Source organism: Wyeomyia smithii, chromosome 3, assembly GCF_029784165.1.
Source record: "Wyeomyia smithii strain HCP4-BCI-WySm-NY-G18 chromosome 3, ASM2978416v1, whole genome shotgun sequence".
NCBI lineage: Eukaryota > Metazoa > Arthropoda > Insecta > Diptera > Culicidae > Wyeomyia > Wyeomyia smithii.
Genome location: NC_073696.1, coordinates 37,287,528 through 37,312,497, shown reverse-complemented (window position 1 = coordinate 37,312,497; position 24,970 = coordinate 37,287,528). Strand labels below are relative to the sequence as shown.

At 37.5% G+C, this 24,970-nt stretch overlaps 1 protein-coding gene across 8 annotated transcripts; it reads right to left on the bottom strand.

Annotated features, from left to right (window-relative positions):
- Positions 1 to 350: 350 nt before the first annotated feature.
- On the bottom strand, positions 351 to 18,236 carry LOC129730504 (adenylate kinase isoenzyme 5). Of its 8 annotated transcripts, XM_055689880.1 has the most exons (10): positions 16,915 to 17,402; positions 4,274 to 4,457; positions 3,175 to 3,480; positions 2,613 to 2,758; positions 2,243 to 2,425; positions 2,077 to 2,185; positions 1,728 to 1,995; positions 1,448 to 1,664; positions 1,220 to 1,384; positions 351 to 1,156 (listed from the first exon to the last, which is right to left on the bottom strand). In XM_055689880.1, exons 2-10 carry the CDS (start codon positions 4,296 to 4,298, stop codon positions 797 to 799), a joined length of 1,779 nt encoding a protein of 592 aa, XP_055545855.1. In that variant the 5' UTR covers positions 4,299 to 4,457; positions 16,915 to 17,402; the 3' UTR covers positions 351 to 796. The 8 variants fall into 8 exon arrangements, with proteins under 8 accessions (XP_055545855.1, XP_055545850.1, XP_055545853.1 ...); XM_055689875.1 differs by having other exon boundaries at positions 1,728 to 2,185; positions 17,291 to 17,432; XM_055689878.1 differs by having other exon boundaries at positions 1,728 to 2,185; positions 4,274 to 4,374; positions 17,291 to 17,407.
- Between the last annotated feature and the right edge of the window lie 6,734 nt (positions 18,237 to 24,970).

Sequence of the window (24,970 nt, the reverse complement as noted above, 5' to 3'; positions counted from 1 at the left end):
AAAAATTCGGATAAGGTTTTAGTTTAGGAATTTGTGACCGAAATCATTGAAAGCGAGACATATCTGATACCGGTGACTTTTCAAACCTCGAGAGGAGCTACTACAGAACTCGAGATATGTAATGGTGATTCACAAACAAATTATGGCAGTTTTTTATTATCGATTTGAGCGCTTTTGGTTCCGGGCGCTTGTTATTATATATAAAAAAAGTTATTCCCAAAACAAACAGACCTTACATGCATGCATACCTGAATAGATAAAATTGAATAGTTCTCAATGTGCTTGAAGAGAAAACCATGCGTCTTCAGCTCGAATGTTAAGGGCAATTCGGTCAAGCAAAACAGCAAGTAATTCAAAATGTTCCAACTATAACGATATATTTCTGTGGTTTGGTGATAAAGTGATCTAAAAGTAGAGTTGAATCCCTATAGCTGCCTATTTGATTCAACTCGAACTATTTCATCGTTCTAGTATAAGATATATTAAAAATACAACGCAATCGAACGTTACGCTATACTGACATAACAATTTTTTGGTATAAACGGTATGATATAATGATTCCTTCTAGATAACCTAATACTAATCTCTAATAAAATTTCAACAAAACATAGTATATTGTTTTCCTTTTCTTGGCGGTTGATAATAAATTTGTTCTGTTGTGTTTTCCATACCTAAGCTAATATTCAAACAATGATAACATCTGTCGGGACTGAAAACCAATCGAATAAAAACTATATTTTTGTACTCTTTGCTACGTATTGAAGATGTTTGAACTCGACATTTCTATTGCGTTAATTTACATATGAGAATCAAAATTGTCTGCCTCCTGCAACATGTTACGGAAATTCGGCCGGCCATTGGGAATGAATCCATTTTTGGCACCGGCCGGAACACCCACCGCACCAATGTGTCCATTCGCCAGACTCACGTGATGGCTGATGGTTGGGACGACCCCCGGTACATCCGCATCTAGATCGTGCACGACCGTATCATCCGACTGACGACTTTGCTGTATGGCATTTTTGAAGCTGCCAATTTTCACCGGAGTTATGCTTTCATCATCGGCGTCCTTTTGCTGCAACACTTTCTGTATGTTGTCGCGAACGATGCGCTCGAACTCTCGCTGAACCGTTGGACTGTCGGTGTCTCCATCAACCTAGCAGAAACAATAGAATAATATTGTATACCCATAAACAAGTAATGTTTAAGATATACTCACAATGGTTAACCGTCCAGCAGAGTCCATTTCCTTCAGCATGGGAAGTGTTAGCTCGCGAAACAGTTCGAGCCGCCGTCGAAAGGAAGATACCGTATCGTCTAATCTGCCCCGCCCAAGCTGCAACTTCGAACAATCCAGCAAAATAATAGGCGGTTTTTGATTGTACTACAATAGAAAATCATATATTAATAATTTTAAACAACTCTGACAAAGTTAAAAGAAATTCACTTGTTTTTCGAAAAATGCTACTTGATCCATATCCCTAGGGAAACCGTCAATAATTACTCCCCGTTTGTCACTCAACTGAGCCAACTGAGTCTCCAGTAGCTGTTCCAAAGAGTGCTTGGGCACCATTTCACCGGCTGTTATTGCTTCCTTAACGGCAAAATTATTTGTACCCAAGCGTGGATCTGAGTCTGCCGCAGTTCTAAGTAGCCTTCCAACACTACAGTGAGAGAAAAATTATATATATTAAGCAAAACTGAACAAGATCCGAAGCAAGCAGTACCTAAAGTGTCCCCATCCAGGATTGACCCCCACAGCCTTTAGACAGAGTGTCGCCTTATTACTGCCAGGCCCCCCAATCACCCAAATAATAGGTGGAATTTTACCGGATTTATCTGGAACGCTCAGCATGTTGGAGCTCGTCTGCTGGGGCGATTGAATACGTGATTGCTGTCGTAACAAAGGAGCACCAGGTCCAACCGCCAGTGACGGCACAGGTGGCGACGGAGATCGATTTCGGTTATTGATTTCTACTTGATGTGCTGGAGCAGCTGCAATGACTTTATGTTGACTAGGTGCCGTGTCTACGCTTACTATACTGCCGGGAATGTCGTCCACGCCCCTACCCATACCTGCAACTCCATTCAACAGTGCTTCCTGATTTTCCTGCGCTCCAAGAATATCGAGTACGGCCGCTCGGAAGTCTTTGTACACTTCCGATGGTGCACGTTCGCCGTTGATCTGAAGATTAAGAACTATCGTTATCTAAATACAAATTTATGTTCAATCTGCGCCTACTGCAATCAGCATGTCACTTTGGTCAAAATAGTCGGCAACTGGCATAACATTCTTGAAAAAATTTTCCAGTTCCATTTTGGCTAGTGACAATACCACATGGCCCAGCTTGGCACCGTAGTCTATTTGACGTTGAAGGATTGTTTGGCGCCAGGAAATAAGTATTACTCCGTTGATCACCTGGATCTACAAGACAAAAGCTACAATTAGCGTTTGATTAAGGATAGTTTTATTCATTTCATGAATTTTCAGTTACGTCAACAGTCTGTGCACGGGGTTCTTTTAATAGCAGCTGCTATTTTTACCAGAGAACATTAACTTGGAACGAAGCATGTTTACCGTAACCGGTGGCTTATCGTGCTGAATTGCTTACCTTTTCGGAATACTCAACGACGTCTCGCATTGATCGCGGATACCCGGACACAAGGTAGGTTTTGGCAGCTGGTGACATTTTCATTTCAAGCATGAGTACCTCGGTGACAGTACGTGATGAAAGCTGGGAAAAGTCCTGCATATCTGCTGGGTTCCAATATGAAAGTAAATAGAACGAATAAATAAGTAGAATTAATTTCAAACAGCAGAAACAATCATGGGAACGGAAATTGTACATCAGCTAACGTTTGAACAAACCGGCATTAGTTGACCTTAATTAATATTTCAAACGACTATCAACAAGCTCCTGTATGAGGACGTATACGGCAAGAAAAGTGCTCTTGAAAATGAGACCGTATCGAAAATCAATCGCTCGAGACAATCAACGGTAGGACAGAAAATGCGTACTTGGTTCTGCTTTGTCTGAGGAACGGTTGTCTTCATCGGAAATGGAGAAACTTTCTAACTAATGTCACATTTCTTTCCCATCATAAATTATTGATACTTTGAGACGAGTCAATTCACCGTTCCGTGCAGGAGACCTCGACGGGCAAATGACTCACCATTCCCGATGGCGTACTGCTGCAGGAGATCCATCATGTTAATATGGGTGACTCCACGGCGCTCCTGCATCAGGGTGTCGCAGTGGGTCACTTTGCCACTACCGGGGCCACCGAGTATGAAGATGACCGGTACCTTGGGCGGATCGAATTTGACCTTGCCGGTGTTTTGCATCGTGCCTCGATTGTTTCCTCCACCCCGAGCGTTGCTGAGCGTCGGGGACGCAACGATTGCCAACCGAGAATCGCCACCTCTTCCGCCACCTTTCCAATCGGATTCTTCCACTTCCTGGACGGTGTTGCTTTTGTCTGCGAAGATAACGAGCAAAAGGCAATTCAAGTATTTTCCAAATCAAACAACTATAACATCATTTAGCCACTCTCAAACATTTTGATTTTAAATTATTTTTTTTTTCAATTTGCAATTGATATAATCCCAGTTTAATATGATTTTTTGAATTAATTTTTATTATTTTAAATTAAGTCAGCCTTCTAGATCGAACTGAGATTAATGTATTCCAAAACCAAGTTCCTCCTTATATCGATTTCTCTCAAGTTTTTAATAATTAAATGCCGCAGATAGTTCGTGAAAGACAGGATTGGCTAAACAATATTATAATGTTTAGGTAACGGAAACAGCTTTATCAAGTCGAATTTTTAGTCTCAAAATTTGAATTTTATCAAACGAAGTTTTGCTTTACGAAACATTAAGAGTAATTGTTATTGTACTGCACAAAACAAGACATATTCGTATCAATTTAATGAGAAATTGTTAAAAAATTGGTTTATGTTTACATAGTAATAAGTTAGGGGAAAACGCGCATTCAGTTAAACTATATGATTAGCGTTTATCGACTAGCGGTGAGACTAACGCGAGCGGGTTACCGATAAACAACATTGAATTATTGGTTATCACTGTGAATCGAATACTTTTTCTTGCATCCGCTTGATCATTTTTTCGCAACTCTTCTAAAACATATTCAAGCACTCTTTCATCATTCGATTTATAAAAATAAGTGTGCACTTCTACAGTAGAGATGAGGGAAAATTCGGCTAGTTGGAATTGGTTGCAATCATTTTAAAGTTATTTAGCGATACTTACCTGTATCTAAACAAATACCCATCATCCATTCGTAGCTTTCTAGTTTTGACAACTGATTAATTCACATATAAAAACTTCAGTACTTTACACAGTTTTCAGCACTGCAAATTAATTATTGCTTGTTTCGATGAGATTATAATTGCTATTAGTTGACACTATCGAGTTTGCGATCGCGTGTTAACTCCTAGAGTCAGAAAAAAGTTAGTTGTCTTGAATCCGATGCATTTGTTTTTGACCACCATATCAAATAACGTAACTACCCGGTCCACTAGCGAGCGAGCTAAACTGTGAGTCAATCAAATAGGTTTATCCTGTATATTTACTAACGATTAAACTGACAGAGCGATTAAATACGGTACTATTGCAAAGTAATGTTTGTTCAGCCTAGTAAAAGGAAAGCGAAAATCCTATTCAACCATCAGAACAGTAGATTTTGTTTGAGTCGATAAATGATCAATTAGGCACCAGACAAGCATTACTTCCGTATGTTTCTTCTACAATAAGTATATTGCAGTAACGGGGCACACAGACTTTCCCTGCTCATAAAGTCACCAGCTGAAAAAACCACTCCATAATTAATCATGTTATGACCTGCGCTGAGTGTTATTGTTTACTCTGGAATGAGTTTAATTATATTGGGTGCACTCGAAAGCACAGAAAGAAAGAAAAAAACGGTTGCAATTTGATGTCATATCACAATAAACAAACAAGCCCTGTTGTTATACGTGTTTGTCACCTTTGTCAACAAGAATGAAATTTGATAGTTCAAATCTATGAGCCTAGAAGTAGCGCGGAAAACGAAATGTAATTCCATCATGAGGAGTAATACATAACGCATTTCCATGACAAATGTTCAATATCCTACATAATATTGTTGACAACACGGTACTATATACTAGTGCATGAGTTCTTGAACATTACAATTTATATGCATTAGCATGACCGAAGTTACAATGTAAACAAGGCTGATGGTATAGTTTCGAGGTCGAAAAACATGTACCCTGGTCATCATGTGATTGTACTTTTATCGCCAGCAACTTGTCAAGAGCTTTCAAATCTGTGAAGAATATTTTAGTGGACCGGACAAAACCGGAAGTTAGTTTTGAACACGAATCAATAAAAAAAACCTTCCAGCATACCATATTGGTCACGCTGCTCTGTACATATGTTCAATCGATGAGAAGCAATTTCATTGGGCTCCTGTGCCGCTGCTGCCTTCGTCCCAGGTTGCCGCATCGTTCCTTGAACTTTGGCCGCGGTGATCAACTTCTAGGTCATTCGGATTCGAATTGAATACGGCGAATAAACCGCCCGTCGATGACGTGTTCGTATGTATCGACGATAAATAAATTATGTCCGGTAAATGGGACCATCCAATTGAACTGCAAGCCAGGATAAAGGCAGAGGTGTAAACATTTGCATCTAGCAGAAAAAAAAACGACGAACCCACGTGCTGCACTCTGTTTAGTATTTATGACGGCAGAAAACATATTTTACACATTGGAGGAAATCAATAATTGAACGTATTCTAAGGAGTTATGACTCTACGCTTTGATTCTAACGTAAAGCTGTAAAATAGTTTTGTCTTGAAATTTTAAAAACAAAAAATGTGTTAATTTGCCAATAAAGTACTTGACTGTATGTTTTAATTCACCCGAAAATAGTTAAATAGTTTAATTCGTCATTCATGAAAAAGTAATCTGAAAAACGCCAAGCACAAACTCACATTGCACATGTTGTTTAAACTCAATCGTTACTTGTAGGTCACAAATATTCTAGGGCCAATGAAAAATTTATGCAGCACCTACAAAAGAAATTATAGGCTTCTAATCACGTGGATCGGAAGACTGTTCCAACTTTCTTACTAATTACCTAATAATCTGTTGTTTAGCTCAAACTGGAAAAAATGAAAGATTATAGCTTTTTAACCATTCCTGTGAATTTTGGTGCCAGTTAAAGCTTTAGGACAACTATTTTTTCGCTTTTGTGGACCAGTATAATCAACGAAGAAGAAGTTAAGTACGAGCAGCAAAAATCAAAATTTTAGAAAGGAATGATAGGTTACGATTGATATATGAAGAAGGAAATAATCGATCAGCTCGACAAGCAAAAAAGCAACTAACACAGGACTCAATTAAGTATCTGGCGAATCCGAATTTTCAAGCCGATTGTTTATTGTTATATTTTTGACTGTCACTTATAAAGAACCTATAGGAAGTGATTCTTAGAAAATATTGACGAAGATTTGATTTAATGTTTGTTTTCGTCTTCTCCTAATCCTACTAAATTCTAAATTTACTGCATATACTTTCCAAATACTCAACAACCATCCTCCTCCACACTGCTTTAAGAGCTTGCCAAGAAAACAAAAGCACGTTACAGAAATATTCCGAAACTTACTTGGATTTCGGATTTCAAAGAACTGAATCTTCTGTTCAGCTCACGAGTGGATTGCCTGCATCTCTATAGATTCAGAAAAACCTGTTCTCTAGATCATTCCGTTCCGCTTTTGGCATCCGTTCGTGTGCGTACTCGGCCTTAGCCAGCTCGTGTACCTGTGTGTGAACTATGGCAAGTTTTGTTTTCGTTTCTCTCGCAGCTGATAGGTGGGTTATGCATAGGAGAGCAGGCAACCGGTGACAGCTAGTTGCTAGAGTTCTGTTGCAGTTTCGTGCGCCACTTTAGCTTGTGGTGTAAAGCTTCCAAATGGCTCTTTTGATCAGTTCTACCGTATAACTTATGCATTGTTGAGAGCGTTTAATAATGAGTCATAAAGTTGATTGCTCAAATCAAGAAACTCTTCATTACTTGTTTAGTTACCCCAGTTCGGGTAAGAAAGGAGGGTAGTTCGCCGCTCAAAATGTCTTTTGTGCTTCTAAACCTTCAATTACTTGTTTATTTGCCTTGAGAAAGGCACTTCGATGTTAAAAATCTGATATGCTGATCGCAACCTTTGTGCTGCCCCAATAGTGGGGGGATAAAGGCACTCTGACAACATACACTGCTCAGACATGTGACCAACCTAGCTAGTGATCTGTTTAAGCCGAAAGCGAATTCGGAAAACTAGTTACTACTGGCGCAACTGCAATCCGCTCTGCTGTTACTACCACAACCCGCTACGTCACTGTCAATGTTGGACAGTGCGTCCGGTTTACCTTCCGCCTAAAGAATGTAACTACTTTTGCCAGAAACACTCTTTTATAGCCGAAGGGTGCTATAGGTTCCGCCTTTTTGCTAAGTTTCACCTCTCATCTTCGAAAAATTCCATAATTTGCATTTAAAGAAAGATTCCAGAATTCGCATCTAATCTTTATATGTACCCAACGGAGAAACACCGATGAAGCTCTCGCACACGCAACGATACAACCCGTATCGTATTGCGGTTTGGAATATTAAGCGATTTCTTGTGCTCTCTGTTGCGTATTGCCTCAGATTGCAGTTGACGAGCGACCAGACGACAAAATTCAGTTCATACTCATTGATTGAATCGAATTCAAATTATTTCTGTAAAGTCGAAATAACCGCTTTTGTTATGGCGTTCTAACAGGGCAGCTTGCTGTTCAAAATAGGATGTGCTGATTGCACCCTGTGGGGAATAGGGCACTCTGGCAACAACCACTGTAGAAGCTGTTTCCACATTCACATAAATTAGACAGCTGCGACAGAATTTGATTGCTACACGCAAAAGTTGAAGTCTTGTACAATCATTGTGTCTTCCCGATTCGCACTAATGTTGTACAGAAATCGCACAATAAATGTGTGAAACGCATAACTCAGCAGTTGTATTGCGAATACATTGACATAGAATGAAATCAGAATATGTATCATATACCGACACTTTATTTCTCACATCGAGTGTATTAGTGACTGCTACTCATGGAGCAGTGCAAGCAGCAAACAACAACTAGTGAACTCACTAGATTTAAATAGCTATAATACTCGATCGATTTATCTCGGTGGATTTGGTAATTAAAAAGTACCATTGAATGATTTTCAAAAAAAAAAACGAAAGAAAATTCTGTTCACAACATTTTGTAATCAACGCTAGCTTCACCGCAAAACTAGCAAAACCCTCCATTCTACAAAGCCACAAAAGCGTTGCTGATTTTTTATGGCAACACTTATAATTGTGAATAATTATTATTTGTCATTCTGTACACGCGCTTTTTTCTCAAGCGACGAGAGAAATTTCTCTCTCGCTCGTAGAATTTCCATGTATGTGCGACAAGACTAGACACGTCACATACAATTTGCAGGTTGCTCTTTCGCTTCTCTTTCGGTTCGGATTGCGACCGACGCGCAAGGCGATATCTCGTTGCTTCACGAAATGAGCGAGACACCCGTGCTGTACATACTTGATTGATACCAGTGTTGTTAGTCTCACTCATACTGTCGGCGCGTGCTTGCTGCTATTCAGAGGAATGCATGAAGAAGAAAAAGTATCTCGAAAACGTGTGTGCAAAAGACTTGAAAAGCGTAGCATATGTCTCGTCCTCAAGCAGAAAGGAGGAGAATGGTTTTGCTTCTCGCTCGCTTTGCAATGCTGCTTGATACCAGTTGAAACTGTTTAGGTGTAGTAGTTTGGAGCTGCCAAATACATTGGAGAAACGTTAGAGCATTAATTGAGTTATGTCCAACACGCAATCATTGTACTGGTTCCGAATTACATCAACAATTGCGCTAAAAACGCACAATTTTGTACTGGTTTCGCACCATCCAACTTTTGCGTGTAGGATCCAGCACAGAATGTGTTGTGGCCAAAATAAAGTGAACCTTCATCGCGAGATGGAAGGCCGAAGCCCTCAACCCAGTGGTTCCCAACCGGGGGTCCACGAGGCTCATCTAGGGGGGCCACGATGCTCTTGGTAAATTTGTTAGGTAATTAAAATTTCTGTTCTAGGTATCTCTGTGAAAGCGGATTTTCAACTCTTCTGTGTATTACCAAGACGTGAAACAAATTAGACTTGTAGGACAATATGAGTCTGAAAAACGAAGCCTTGTATAGCAAAACTTGTATCTGTATTTTTTTCGGGGGGCCGCGATGCTCTCTGTGCTTCGCAAAGAAGGCCGCGGCGCTCTTTGTATTTACCGAAAAGGGCCGCAGAGCCAAAAAGGTTGGGAACCACTGCCTTAGCCGATCTATCGAAAGACTTGTTGCTATCACGAGGCTGCTGAGATATGTAACAAACCGGCAAGTGATTTGTTTGAGCCGAAAAAAAAGCATAAAGCCAGCTGATACTGGAGGGTGCCTTTTCGTGATAATCATACAGTACCACCCGCATACGAGCAACGGTTTTTATGTAGATATATATTTTTTTAATGAATTTCATTGTTGCCCAAGTTGAAAACTGAATATCTTGACTAACGACAATCATTTTTTTACATTGTACCTAATGTCGTAAGCAGTGCTTTGTATAGCGCGTCTGATATGCATTACTTGCAATGTTAGGTATAAAAAACGGTACGAGAAAAAATATTGTCGATGGTCGCGAAATTTAGTTTCCAAGTCCAACGAAAATATTCAAGTAAATCAACTAACAGGTTAAAATAGTTTCAACAGTCGCGAGGTGTACAATCCAAGAAAATTTGTTAAACAATGTTTGAATGGTTGAAAGGTTTTTAGTTTAATTTGTTCTATTGACGTTGATTGTGAATTATTACTGAATTTCCGCTTTAAAAATCTCTTGAATGCGGTCCTGTCTTAACCTGATTTTGATAGATTCAACTATTCAAGATCACCTTTTTGCCTGGTCATTGAAACAAGTAATGATAATTTTTTGGTGCATGTTCAAACTATTGGAGCAACCTGTTCGAACGATGCACTGTAAGAACAATGTAGGATGGAACAGCAAAAAATGAATGCGAAAGCTTGGGCACCGATATGCTGCAGAGTTTTGTTCGATGTTGCATATCTGTTCTGTGAATTGGTTCAAACTAAATAAAAAAGTAAGCAAATAATTGTTACGGATGTCTTTTTCTGTGTCATGTTTGCTTATTCCATTATGACGAGAATAAAACAATATAAAACAAAATAGCGACGAAGAGAGGGAAAAAAAGGAAAAAAAAAAGATTGATAAACAGATAACATTTATTTGAAAAAAATAATTATTGGGAAACAATTGAGAGAAAAATGGCAACACTAGTGCAAAAAAAGGAAATATATCTAGATTCCTGTATGGGCAGAAAAATCCGAAAAATTTACGTTCGGGTAAGAAAGGTAGCAGACATTTTCCAATATTTATGATTGTTTCATATAAAATGGAGAAATTTGAAACTGGTTTCGTAAAAATGGTATGTCTCGAGATTGATTCATATTACCTCGAGGTGATAGTTGTTTCTCTCGTGAAATTTTCCAAGCAACACAAAGAATACAAATTCAAATTGACTGCTCATTTTCCAAAAAGTGTAAATTTAGTTATAAAATACAAAATAATCTATCTGGCAACACTTCCGGTCGAAAATAATGGTTTTTTTTATTCCTTGGTTTATTTTCTTTAAAATCATCTAGCATTACTTTTCCGACATCTTATGTCTATCAGTGGTAAAAGTAACGCCTTCATAGCAGTGTGTGTAGTTGATCGGGGTGAGCAATAGAATAGGCGGCGCAGTAGAATGTGATACGATTATAGATTCTGGAACAGTACCACCGTCACAGTAGTTTAATTAAATGAAACATCATGCCGAAGACAGGAAGATAGCGAGTTTAGGTCCCGTCTGGATGCGGTATATTTTTTCAAGTCTGTTTTATATTTTGCAGTTCGCTTATTTTTCGCTTCCCTAGCTGCATACACTGTCTGCCTTATCGAACTTATGTCTATGAAATGCAGGGGAAAAAATGATGTTTCGAACAAAAAATGCGTTATTTCGCAAGAAGAAAGTCCCACAGAGCGGGAGGTGTTCGACATAAATCAACATTAAAAGTGGATTGGTTATTAATTTGCAAAAGAAAAGCTAATTTTTTCTGATTTTTTTAAAGAAACTCTAAATTATAACAAAACTCTGGCCCCTGGCTGGGAACGTGATGGAATTTTTTGAAAATAAATTCGAAGTCTTTAAAAACATATTTAATTTCAATGGTTTTTTAATATTTGCATTCCAATGATTTTGAACGATTCAGCTAGCCATTTCACACCAAGAAGCTTAAAATAATTAACTCACCAAATGTATCTGTTTTCAAGTTATTTTCAATTGAGGTTTAGAAAAATAAAAAATAAGTAGAGGAATAGTGTCTATTAATGATACAAAATATTTTCGGCATCTAAACGGTTTGTTTGATCGGTAGAGTGTCTTTGGCGAAGTTTTAGATAATGAGTTTGTCCTTTATTAGGCTTTTATTGCCTAGCTTACAGTGTTAAGTTTTTGTAGAAAAAAATCAGATTCAAAATAAGTAAGTTTTTTAAGATATTTAATTTATAATTATATTTTTGCCTTTCTCCTAGAAAGGTATAGCAATCACTTGCAGCAATCACTTGTCTAAAGTGCTCCAAAAGGGCCGAATGGCATATACCACTCGACTCAGATCGACGATCTGAGCATTTTCTGTATGTGTGTGTGTGTGTATGTGTGTGTGTGTGTATGTGCAGATTTTTATTCTTACTCACTTTTCTCAAAGATGGCTGGGCCGATTTTCATGAAATTCATTGCAAATGAAAGGTCTTGTTGTCCCATAAGACCCTATTGAATTTTATTGTGATCGGATTTTTAGTTTAGAGGTTATGTTTAAAAATGTGAAAATCACGAAACATCAATATCTCAGAAACTACACAACCGATTTGTACAAAATTGGTTTTAAAAGAACGGGATGCTTGGAAAACTCTTAAGTTTTGAATTTTATGAAGATTGAATTCGTGGTTCAAAAGTTATGAAAAGAAACGTGTTCTGAAGACTGTTTAATCTCACTCATGTTTCACAGTGATGGCTGTACCGATTTTCATTAAATCAGTGTCAAATGGAAGGTCTAGTTGCCCCATAAGACCCTATTGATTTGTTTTGCAATCGGACTGTGACTTTGCCTGTTATGTTTAAAAATGTGAAATCCAGCCATGCATAGGAACATATTCCGAAGACTACTTGGACTCACTCACTTTTCTCAGAGATGGCCGACCCGATTTCCACAAAATTAGTGTCAAATGAATAGTCTAGCTGCCTCAGAAGACCCTATTGGATTTTACTGTAATCGAACTGTAACTTCATTTGTAATGTACCGACTTGTGAAAATCACGAAACTTCATTATCTCAGAAACTATACAACCGATTTGATTATTATTATCAGATGAGCGGGCTAGTTAAGGGTTAACTGATGAATTATGATTGAACACGTGGTTTCAAAGTTTGGCTGCCCTACACGTTCCCATTTCATTTGATTATAATCGAACTTAAGCAACCGTTATGTATTAAATTGTTAATAAAACAACGAAAGTCTATTTTCTCAAAGATTACATGACTTATTTGAACATAACTAGTTTCATACGAACGAGTCATCTCTCAAACTTACAAATAACAAACATCATAACAATTTGATATGTGGCTCAAAAGTTATGGAAAGAAGAGAAATTCAAAGACTGTTTGAAACTATACCTGCTTTGATCGATATATGTGGCCTCAACATAATTTAAATGTAGTATCGTACTATTTGAACGTTCCAAATTCATTGATTCCTTGCAATGTGTTTAAAGTCTGCAAATGCACGACGAATTCATAGGATATGATCAAAGTCAAATAACAAACGAAATTACAATATCCTCAACTTTTGGCTTCTGTACATCGCCTTAATTCTGAATATATTCATATTGGGTGGTATTCTGTCATTTTCAGCAGACTTCCTGGCATCAATCTGACACCGGAAATACCCATATTGGGAGGTATTTTTGGTTGTTTTCCAGAAACTAAAAGTGGTCGTCTTAAAATTCAAAATGGTGTCCAGGGTCAATGTTTGGTTTCTATGCATCTTCACGTTTACGGAAATATCCATACTGAGTATTATTCGGTCATTTCCGACTGTTGCCTATAAGTTGCCATTTAGCAATTCAAAATAGTGCCTGAGGTCAATTGTTAGCTCCTTGCATCATTCTGGTTCCAGAGATACTTATATTGGATAGTATTTGTTTATTTTAGGCTGTTTTTCACAAACCGGTAGTCGCCATCTTGGATTTCAAAATGGTATTTAGGATACTGGTTAAAGAAAAACTCATATTGGGTGATATTTGGTCACTTTGGACTGTTTTTCAGAAGCCGAAAGTCGTCATTTTGGACTTTAAAATTGCCTGTGAAATCAATTTCTGTCATCTGGGCGTAGTTCTGGTTCCGAAAACATTCATATTGAATGGTATTTAGTCATTTCCGGCTGTTTGCCAGACACCGGAAGTCACCATCTTAAAATTCAAGATTGTGTCTGTGATCAATTTTTCGCTTCTGTGCATCTTTCTGGTTCCAGAAATACTTATATTTAATGGGAATCGTCCATTTCAGGCTGTTTTTCAGAAACCGGAAGTTGCCATCTTACAATTCAAAATGTTGTCTGAAGTCGATTTGTGGCTCCAGTGCATCATTACGGTTCCGGAAATACCCATATTGGGTGGTATTTGGTCATTTGCCGCTGTTTTTCCGACACCGGAAATCGCCATTTTGGATTTCATAATGGCATTTGAAGACGATTTCTGGATTTTGAACGGCTTACTGGTTAAAGAAAAACTCATATTGGGTGGTATTTGGTCATTTTCAGCTGTTTTCAGAAACCTGAAGTCGCCATCTTAGAATTTAAAATGCTATCTGTGGTCGATTTTAGCTCCTGTGTATTATTCTAGATCCGGATATTATTATATTGGGTGGAAATCGGCCATTTTTGGTTGTTTTCCAGAAACCGGAAGTTGCCATCTTACAATCCAAAATGTTGTCTGAGGTCGATTATGGAACATATTTGTTCCATACGAAAGTCATTCACCTGCCAATATGGTTCCATTTAGTTGATTAGTTCGCGAGATGTGCAGAAATTTGTGAAGAAACATGTACTTCCAGAAGAGGAAGGGGCGTCAAACCATTATGGACATATTTGTTACCTCTAAAAACATTCACATACCAAATTTGGTTGTATTTTCTTGATTGGTTCTTGAGCTGTGCAAAATTTGTGTTTCATTTTCATGGGATCCCTCCCATATAGAAGAGGGAGTCGGGTGTCAAACCATTATGTACATATTTGTTACCACTAAAAACATTTACCTGCCAAACTTTGTTCCATTTGGTTGATTAGTTCTCGAGATGTGCACAATTTTGTGTTTCATCCAACTATTATGGACATATTAGTTACCCCTTAAAACATTCACATGCTAAATTCGGTTTCATTTGCTTGGTTTGTTCTTGAGTTGTGCAGAAATTTATGTTTCATTTGTATGGGGAGGGGTCTCAAACTATCATAGGAACCTTTATCGGCACCAAAAACCCCTACATACAAATTTCACGTCGATCGGTTCGGTAGTTTTCGGGCCTATATGGATCAGACAGACAGACAGACTTGACTGCATTTTTATATGTAAAGATTACAACATCAATATTTTAGAACCTAAAGAGTGAATATACGTTTATTGAATTGAAGCGTTCATGTAAATCTATTTTTACAAATAAAAATTGAATGAGAAAGGCTGGGTCTGACCGCTAGGTGGATTAATTTAGGTTTTTTGTTTTGTTTTCTAAAAAAGATTATTTTGTCTCACGCTGTATATTTTTTCTCGAAAGACAAAAATACTGCAACTTTACTGAGGATGTTATTCTAATCAAACCATCTCAAATCTTCATGATTCGACAGCTAATCTTCATAAAAAATTATCAAAATAATTTTTTTTTTTTTTTTGATAATCATTTTTTATTTTTTTAAGATAAAACAATTATGTACAATTTTGCCGAAGACATCACACCGATCAAACAAACTATAAAAATATTTGTAACCATCAATACCTTTTCTGCATAGCATTTTTACATAGCTTTTCAAAAATGAATTGTTCATCAAAAAACATAATAGCTTAAAATGGCATCTTTTGCTTTAAGAAACATCTATGCAAAGTTTCAGCAAATGATAAAATATTAAAACTAGGATGTCAATTTTCGTGGAATTGCTTCACTACCAAATTCTATGTCCCGTTTTTGATCACTCTAAAACCTATGTGAAATCATTTCTGTCACATTAAACACGTAAACATTTTTGTTAGAAGCATTTAATTGGCCAGACATAATGATCTTTCTCAAAAATCGTACATGAAACCAAAATTACAATCTTTCCTTAAAACCTTTACCGTGAAATTTCTTGGTAGAAGTTTTTACCGAAATCTACTTTTTTTGTGATTGCTAGGGTAATGAGATAGATATAACTTTACCAAACTTTACCATATTTTTATTTTGAAGTGGGTATAAAAAAGGTGCTAACTTCGAAATTCTCACAAAAAACATGTGAAGAAATTTTTTTCGTGAATAGTACTAAAGAGTCATATCAATGGTGAAACTCAAGAAAAAAAAATATACCTAGGTTAGATAATATCAAAGAATATTATAGGGGGAATTGATTATGGTATTTAACGCACGCTCTAAATTACCAAAAAAAAACAACATGAAAACATACCACGTTAAACTAATTTGCTTGGAAAATTAGCATAAAAACCTGCAAATTTTAATATCCAAGTAAAAAACCTGCGTAAATTCTGAAATCCGTAAAATTAAACTACGAAAATTCAGATATTCGAATGAAGTGTCAATAAACGCAGAGTTCGTGACAGTTGTAAACCGTTGGGTTCTAATATTTTACGAAATACCTTGTTCAAAATTTTCAATAATCTAGCTTCTCAAGTGTCCCGTCTTTGAACCCATTTGTCTCGTTTTCCCTAAGAAAATCTGGTCAGCCTCTGCATAATAACTGAATAAAAAACGGCTTTGGGGTATTTTAAATTTTTTCAGTTACCTTAAAACCTTTCAAAATATTTCCAACTATCTCAGTTACTTAGAACACAGAAGGACGCTCCGATGGACGCAATGATTAGAACGACTCTTAGACCACGAGACCTGGGTTACACTCGTAAATGATCGACCAAATTTATCACCTACGGTGGAGTGTGGATAGATCCTTGAGAAAACAAACCAACTGCTGCTGAGACAATCATTTATCGTTCACCAGGAGAAATCCGAAATCTGCGATCGATTTGCAGAATTCCGTCGTAGCCTGGCACATTTTACAATACATCCTAAGTATGATTCACTCCGGCACTTAACCTTCTGTTCTTCAATTCCACAAAACATAAACTTCAAAACTAACAATAAATGTGGAAATAGCGGTATCATTCAATTAAAACAGTCCCCCAGCTTAGATCCGAACATAACACGACTGGGTTATGATTCAGGCATCGTACCACAAACTTCAATTGAAGTTTCATTCACCAAATTTGTTGGAAAACATTACCTAAGCCATACCAGAATAGTATAACGATACTGGCGCGCCGAATAGGTAGTAACATATATACCCATCCTTCCGAGACCCAACCAGACAACGGCGCCAACAATCGATAAATCTTACTCAAATTGTCAATCACTCGCCAGCGGGAACCGTGGTGAAGCTATCTTTGGCGTGCTCATCATCAAAATGTATCATACGAGCGGTACGTTACCTATTTGCCACTTTGATAGATATTAAGTCAGCAGGCAATTGATGACACGTGGACACGATAGAGTGCAGTTCGCGTTCGCATTGGCGAGTGACCCTATCGTCCCATGCCGACCATCAATGATTGCGTGGAACCGGCTAAAGTACATACAGGTAGTTTCACATGGTTCTGATGGTGGTCAAAACAAATCCCATCCTCGACATTGCTATCACAATTAGAAATATAAACATCAAACACTGCCATTCAGGGTGTGCTACTAAAAACCGATTAAACTTTTTGCTAGAAACTTGCAGTTTGTACTCCACAGTTTTTCGTTGCTACTTCATGCAGTTTAATTAAAATTATCCAGTTATTCCGAATGTTTCACGGGTAAATCCACCTTTGTTCAACATCACTAGCGTACACAGAGTTCAACTTAGCCAAACCGCGATGTCCCTAGGCTTGGAACATGTTATCCTTTCAAAGTACCGCCACTCACTGTCAATGTCGCAATGTAAGTCTAGCTTTTTACTCTGTCTTTACGGTCACACCGTGTATCATCTGGTCAGATCCGCGTATGTGAGTGCGTCAGGCGGGAGGAAAATCAACATGGAACTTGAAAAAAGGCGCATGTAAATAATTGATCAACGGTGGCCATCGCCCGTTTCAGTAGTTGCGGCCGGTGAGTATAAACTACAGCGCATATAGTAATAGTAATAGGACTCTCAGCAGAATCTCACCACTTGCCCGGGCCACCCACTGCTGTGATAATCAGGATCACCCATCGGACGGAAGGTTATAAACTACAACGGATGATAAGTATATGTGTGGAGGAGCTGATCGGATGTGCTGAGAACTCTAGTTAGAACAAATAGTCGTCGCGAAGTCATGCTTTTCGTGACGGTTTATTTTTCGATAATTGGGAATTCCAGACCAAATTTGCTTTGTAACCGTCCATATAATTACGCGCAATTTCACTGGTAAACCTATTCTACTATGCATCAGATATTCACTATTTACTGAAACGAAACTTAACACCTGACCTCAGCTGTGATCGTTTGTGACATGCTATGAGAAACATTCACCCAGTCGACATAATGAACAAAACATAAAGGTAAATATAAAATGTTAAAATGCTCAATTTTTATATTCAAGCATGTTTGAATCAAATATGTTGACGCATCAAGATATGTTACTGTAATTTATTTCTAAACTTTCACAATGGTTACACTTACGAACAGTTCACAAAATACCTTAGACGCTCATGTTTAACACGGCACTCTGGAGATTAAAAGCCATACAAATTGTGGTTCTGGAAGCCGGCTTAATACTTCAACTTGTCAATTTGAACTACTTCCGTAAAGAGCAACTGGTTACTTTTATAGACCAACTTGGCAAACAAAACTTTTGCAAGGTTAATATCGCTTGAATACTAAACAATATGCCAGTAAACAAAACAGTTTATAATACAGACAGATTTTGTAGAATGCGGCAGAATTGACCGTTTGTTGCATGATTCGCTCAACATAACTTCTTTGAAACACAACTCTTTTATTTTCATAATTCGTGGGCTTTTGAATAATTTAAGGTGAGAGCAAAGGAAACATTGATGAACGTTTGGCTATTCTCGATTAAATTTTCATGTAACCGTGGAAAGCTTTCGAAAATTAAAAAAAAAAATACAAATTCAAAACAAGTCTGAAAAATCTTCGTTCTTGTTCGAAGCGTTACACTCATACGCCTCTTACTGCCTACTAATTAATAGAGATGGGTTTCGGGTCGGGTTCGGGTTTGAAAAATTTTGAAAGTGTCGGGTACGGGTCGGGTTCGGGTTTGGTGAAAAAAAAAATGTCGGGTTCGGGTTTGAAAATTTCGGGTTCAGGTCGGGTTTGGGTATGAAAACCCGAAACCCGACTATAAAATCTATGAAATCTCGGGTTCGGATCGGGTTCAGGTTCCACAATTTCGGGTTCGGGTTTCATAGAAATAAAATTCTCGGGTTCGGGTCGGGTTCGGGTTTGAACGAATAAAAAATGTTCGGGTTCAGGTCGGGCTCGGGTTTCGACAGAAAAAAAAATTTGGGGTTGGGTCGGGTACGGGTTTGAAAAACATCAAACCCGACCATCTCTACAACTAATATTCGCAAAACCGGTTTTGACGTAGGACTACGTCTTTGTTTTCTATACTAGATTACACTTTGTGAAAATGAAAATGAAACTGGCAAATTTTGCGTCAGATTTCAAACGGTTATAGCAAGCGAACGACTTAATGCATCTTAGTCATTTATATTTCGGTGGATAGATAAAATGTGTAACAATTTTTTGATATTACATTCAACATTGTTGCTTTACTGCTTAATGGTGGAAAAAGGTCAAAAGTTCCAAGGTCAAGCTTTCCCATACATTTCCCTTGTTCTTGGCTTGCTTCCCAAGCACAGATAACAATAACATGGACGAAATAAATTCCACTGCCTACATATTTTGACTCAACAAAATGTTTTGGTTTGTTTGTCTTTGTCTAAGCTGCGTGGCCACGCCTTAATGGTAAAAATCTACGCTGAACTCGATACAAAAGACTGCGTGTGGAAAATTCAGCTTCAGTTTAGTTTGTTCCACAATAGCGAGTGCGGTGCAGCCGTTAAAGCTTTGCGACATTGAGAAACGAGAGCTGCATACGAGTCAACTTTCAGGCACCGCGGAGCATGTTACCTGTATTCTGCACACGGCAGCAATAATAACCATTGTACGCTGCAGGATATTTTGCTGGCACAGCAGAGAGCAAATTTTATATTTTATCGTTGCTACCGGTGGTGGTGTGATTATCAGCATTCTGTAGCATACATTTCGAGCTGAAGGTTATCGAATCGGTTCTTTTTAGAACTATAAATGCTTGAAGATAAGAGTTACGAGAATTTTCACAGCTACTCCTAGTGTGAAATGTCCATCTATTTCTCAATAATTATTTTTACAATAACGACCAGGGCGCACCAAAGATAAACGGTAGTGTTGCCTATGAATAGTTTATCACAACAAAACATAACCCTCATTTCAAGAATTTTCACTGCTAAATTGAGTGATTTTCCGGTTTAATTGTTTGTTTGTGTTCACTCGAACACCGTTATCAGTCAAATATTAGCAACGAAAATTAGTTAATCTAAGAACCAGAGTGATTTTCGCAGCGGGAAAGCAAAAACTTTCTTTTGATGCTTATGAAAATCACTCAGTAGTATTGAAGATGTATTGGTTTGTTTCTCTTTCTTTCTATAAGCTACGTGGCCACGCCTTAATGGTAAAAATCTACGCTGAACTCGATACAAAAGACTGCGTGTGGAAAATTCAGCTTCAGTATAGTTTGTTACACATAAGCGTGAGCAGTGCAGCTGTTAAAGGTACGCGACATTGAGAAACGAAAGCTGCATACGAGTCAACTTCCAGGCACCGCGGAGCATGTTACCTGTATTCTGCACACGGCAGCAACAATAACCATCGTACGCTGCAGGATATTTTGCTGGCACAGCTGCTGGAGGGCACAGCGGAGAGCAAATTTCATACGCGGCCAACAAAATAATCGATGCTACCGGTGGTGGTGTGATTATCAGCATTCTGTAGCAGCAAATTTCGGTTCTTTTTAGAACTATAAATGCTTGAAGATAAGAGTTACGAGAATTTTCACAACTACTTCTAGTGTGAAATGGCCATCTATTTCTCAATAATCATTTTTACAATAACGACCAGGGCGCACCAAAGATAAACGGTAGTGTTACCTATGAATAGTTTATCACAACAAAACATAACCCTCATTTCAAGAATTTTCACTGCTAAATTGAGTGATTTTCCGGTTTAATTGTTTGTTTGTGTTCACTCGAACACCGTTATCAGTCAAACATAAGAAACGAAAATTAGTTAATCTAAGAACCAGAGTGATTTTCGCAGCGGGAAAGCAAAAACTTTCTTTTGATGCTTATGAAAATCACTCAGTAGTATTGAAGATGTATTGGTTTGTTTCTCTTTCCTTCTATAAGCTACGTGGCCACGCCTTAATGGTAAAAATCTACGCTGAACTCGATACAAAAGATTGCGTGTGGAAAATTCAGCTTCAGTTTAGTTTGTTACACATAAGCGAGAGCAGTGCAGCTGTTAAAGGTACGCGACATTGAGAAACGAGAGCTGCATACGAGTCAACTCAAAATATTCATGGTGCGATTAGCAGCGTTCTGTAGCACGAATTTTTGACTGAATATTATGGAATCGGTTCTTTTCAGAACTATACTGCCGCTCATGGCAAGTCCGTCCCAATTGCATTTTTGTCAATTTTGCGTTTATTTATGGAATCAATTCCTTTTTAAATCTACTTTCGATAAAACAAATATTTTTGAATACTTCGTTCTGAGAAACTATGAAAAAAATAGCAAGTCGGTTTGTCCCATAGCAAAAGTGATCGCAAGTCGGTCCCATTGCAAAAATCTTCGCAATTTAACCTCACAGCCAATAATAATTATGAAAAATGTGGTATTCACCACAACTTATGGTCTTCAGGTTTAGAATTGGATGTACCAAGTGATATTCGATAGGAGGTTTGATTGAATTTACGCGTTCTACATCGTGTGGCTCCAGCTAGTACAATGTTTTCTTCATAACAAAGTTTCCACCAGTAGCTTCGTTCAGCTGTTGTTTGTTGACAGTGAATGCTTTAGGTGTGTCACTGTATTGTTAGTTAAAACATTCCTTAGTGAATGCTACTTTTCGTATTTTTTCCGTTTTTTATGAAGAGACGTGGGCAAGAATTGTTCGATTATTATCGTGAATTTCGTTTTGAAGAATTTGTCAGTCATATCAAATACTTCGGTACGCTACTTAGCTTTAACAGCAAACATTTTCCCAAGCTATAGGTGTTCTTTCATATTTGCTTCCACTGCTACGTGGAACCTGTCCGCCGTCACGAACGTGTGACCGCTATCAGGAAAATTAAGAACAAGTTCCTACACCCAAACTGATTTCGAATTTATCAGTAGTATCAAATGTAAAAACAAAATCTAATTTTATTTTGAGTGGTGCAGTTGCTACATTGTGTTATGCTTCTCACAAAAAACTTGTTTAATGAAGCACGAGAGTAGGTCATTCATGAATTGACCAGCGATAGATTTATTCCAAACGCAAGCTTTAGCACCGCCATCGATTTGTAGTAGTTTGTTTTTCATCACTGGTCGTAGCTGGCTATGGGACTGACTTGCTATCATTCTGGCTACGTACCCTAAAAGTAATCGCATGTGAGTCCCAGCTTATGATTTTCAACAAATTTTAATCAAATTTCGGTGTGTATGTGAATTTTATGATGCAAAAGTGTTAGATTGTCATTGCAGTACTAAATTCTGTTGATGGTCTTGATTGAAAAAGCATTTGAGTGCAAAATTTCACCAAAAGTGTTACGATTTTCAATTGCTGTTTTCTCATCAGCACCAAAACGCAAATGGGACGGACTTGCTATGAGCGGCAGTATAGATGCTTGAAGATAAGAGTTATGAGAATTTTCGCAACTACTACTAGTGTAAAATTTTCATGTATTCATGCATCGTTAGTTTTAAAATAACGACTATCAAAAATAAACGGTAGTGTTACCTATGAACAGTTAAGCGCAGCATATAATAATATTTAGTTTAGCATATATTAAATATTTAGTCCTACGTCACCATTCCATACAACCCCTAGGGCTGTATACCTTGTAGTATTTGTCTTAACTTATAGCGGCACCAGCGGCGTTGCTATTTACTAAACAAAATTCCTAAATAATCGTTTTTTGCTGGACAAAGAAATCCTCATATAGTGGCATGTCTGTTTGTCTGTGGTAAAAAACTAGAGATGCCATAGGAAAGTTACAGTCGCAGATTAGGGTCCAAGCTCAGCTCCCAACATGTGTAAAGTTTTTTTAGTATTAGCAATGCGTAATCAGATAATGCTACCAGCGACACCAGTCTCGTATACCTGCGAAAAAAAAATTGATGCAGCAATAAGGTCACCATGCGGCGCTAGTGTACAAGTGATTTATAACATATTTTCGTTTAAAAATTTACACAGAATTTTCGAACAATGTCGTTGCTTGAACAGCAGCACAGTTTGTCTGTGATATAGTTTTATACTACAATTTAAAGTGCTACCAGGACAAAATAACAAAAGGAGAGGGGGGTATAGACTCCTATATATGAAAATCATCTATTCAGTCCATTATAATTTTCTATTATAAGTTACCCATTTTAATGTTTTTTATTCATGACAAAAATTTCAACCATTTTACAACGTACTGAAGAGACAAAAACCAACAATAATAGCAGTGTATCAACGGAAGGTGTGTAACAAGTTGAAAAACTAAATCAATATGAATTTCAGCTCTGTAAAAGCTGCCTCCATCCAGTTATCGTACTTTGACCGGGTTGTCCGTGAGGCCATCTGTCTGTATTCCGTGCTGCATAATTGAGGGTTTCTAAGTTATGAAATTTCAACTGCTTTGCAGTGATTCGTTTCTTGACTGTGTCACACGGGAGAAATGACACCATAAGGTCTGAGGTTGAATTATTAAGCACTTCTCGCTACTACATGATGATGTATGAAATTTTATACAAAAATTTTTATTGTAGTGAAAATATATCGTTTCAACAATTCACCAATTTGTACAATCCAAATGAATGTTCCTTTAAATATTAACATTTGATGTTATGCTTATTCGTTGATATAAGTTGATATATTGAGATATGTTTCGTTTCTCTGTTATTTACAAACCACACCGACCAGGCCTATGAAAAGACGCCATTATTATATGATTGAAAAATAACAAGCAGAATATTGGAACCACGGTGGGTTCGAAATGGAAATGGAGCCACAAAAAAGTCACATACAACCCAGTGCAAAAGCATAGGCGCGTCTAAGGCCTGACACCGACGATATTGTTGGCACCCCTTTGGCATCACGCCATGTTCCAAGGGCTAACATCTCAACATATGTGCAAACGAGATAGCATATCACCGCTTCTTTTTATACATCTTTATCTTACTGCTGACAGCGGGCACAAATTAATTTAAGCCCAGGACATGAGTTCATTGTCATTCACTGTTACTCGGTATAGGGATGCCAAAGGCTCGATTGTTGGTATCTTGAAAAAAATGACGGCAAAGAGTTTCAGTATAAAGGTGCAGACATAGAAACAGAGTTGCCAATAAAATTTTCGATTTAACTGGAAAAAGGCTGAAGAAAAAACTGGATTCCAAATAAATTTAAAAAAAGCAAAAAAATGATTGTTCTGTTATGGGGACTGAATGTAGTGCAGTTTTTTATAAGGCAAATAAAGAGATAACTCTTCGCAAAAAACGACTAATTTTAATCAGAACTGTTTTGTTTTGGGCTTACATTTTGTTAAAATTATGGACTGAAAAATTTCCTCTAACAGCAGTGCAATTTAAAATTACGCAATCAATCTATCTCAAAACTAAGAAAATAGAGCAACATTTTCTTCCGTTACATCAGTGAAGTTTAAATTTCAATTATTTCTGACTTCGCTATCTTTTGGTATCTAATTTTCTAATAATTTTTCAACTGCTACACAACAGAAAATAAACAGAAATTTTTTTCATGGTCCAGTAAAATCTATTTGTTTGGTTTTATCTCAACCATTTCATGCAGTCTTTAATTTGACCGTGTTTTGTGCGAGAAGATACCATACTGAGAACGCTGTTAAGAATTGTCAAAATAGTTTATCAATCTACAATATTTACGTTTTAAAAATATTTTCGAAAATCAATCGGAGCTTCAGTGAATAAAAAACTGGATAAAACTGGCAAATATCCGAAAAACTGGAAGATTTTGGGAATAAACTGTTCGACTGGATCACTTGAAAAAAACTGGAGGAATCCAGTTTAAACTGGAACATTGGCAACCATGCATAGAAATAACTGCTAACATTAAATATTGCAGATTCATTAGAATATATAAACTTTGTCTTGCCCCTTGATTGAATAAAACTTCTAAAAACAGCAAAACTATCGTTCGCAACCGGGAAATGATATTTTTGCTCCAAAGACAATACAGTAAAGTCA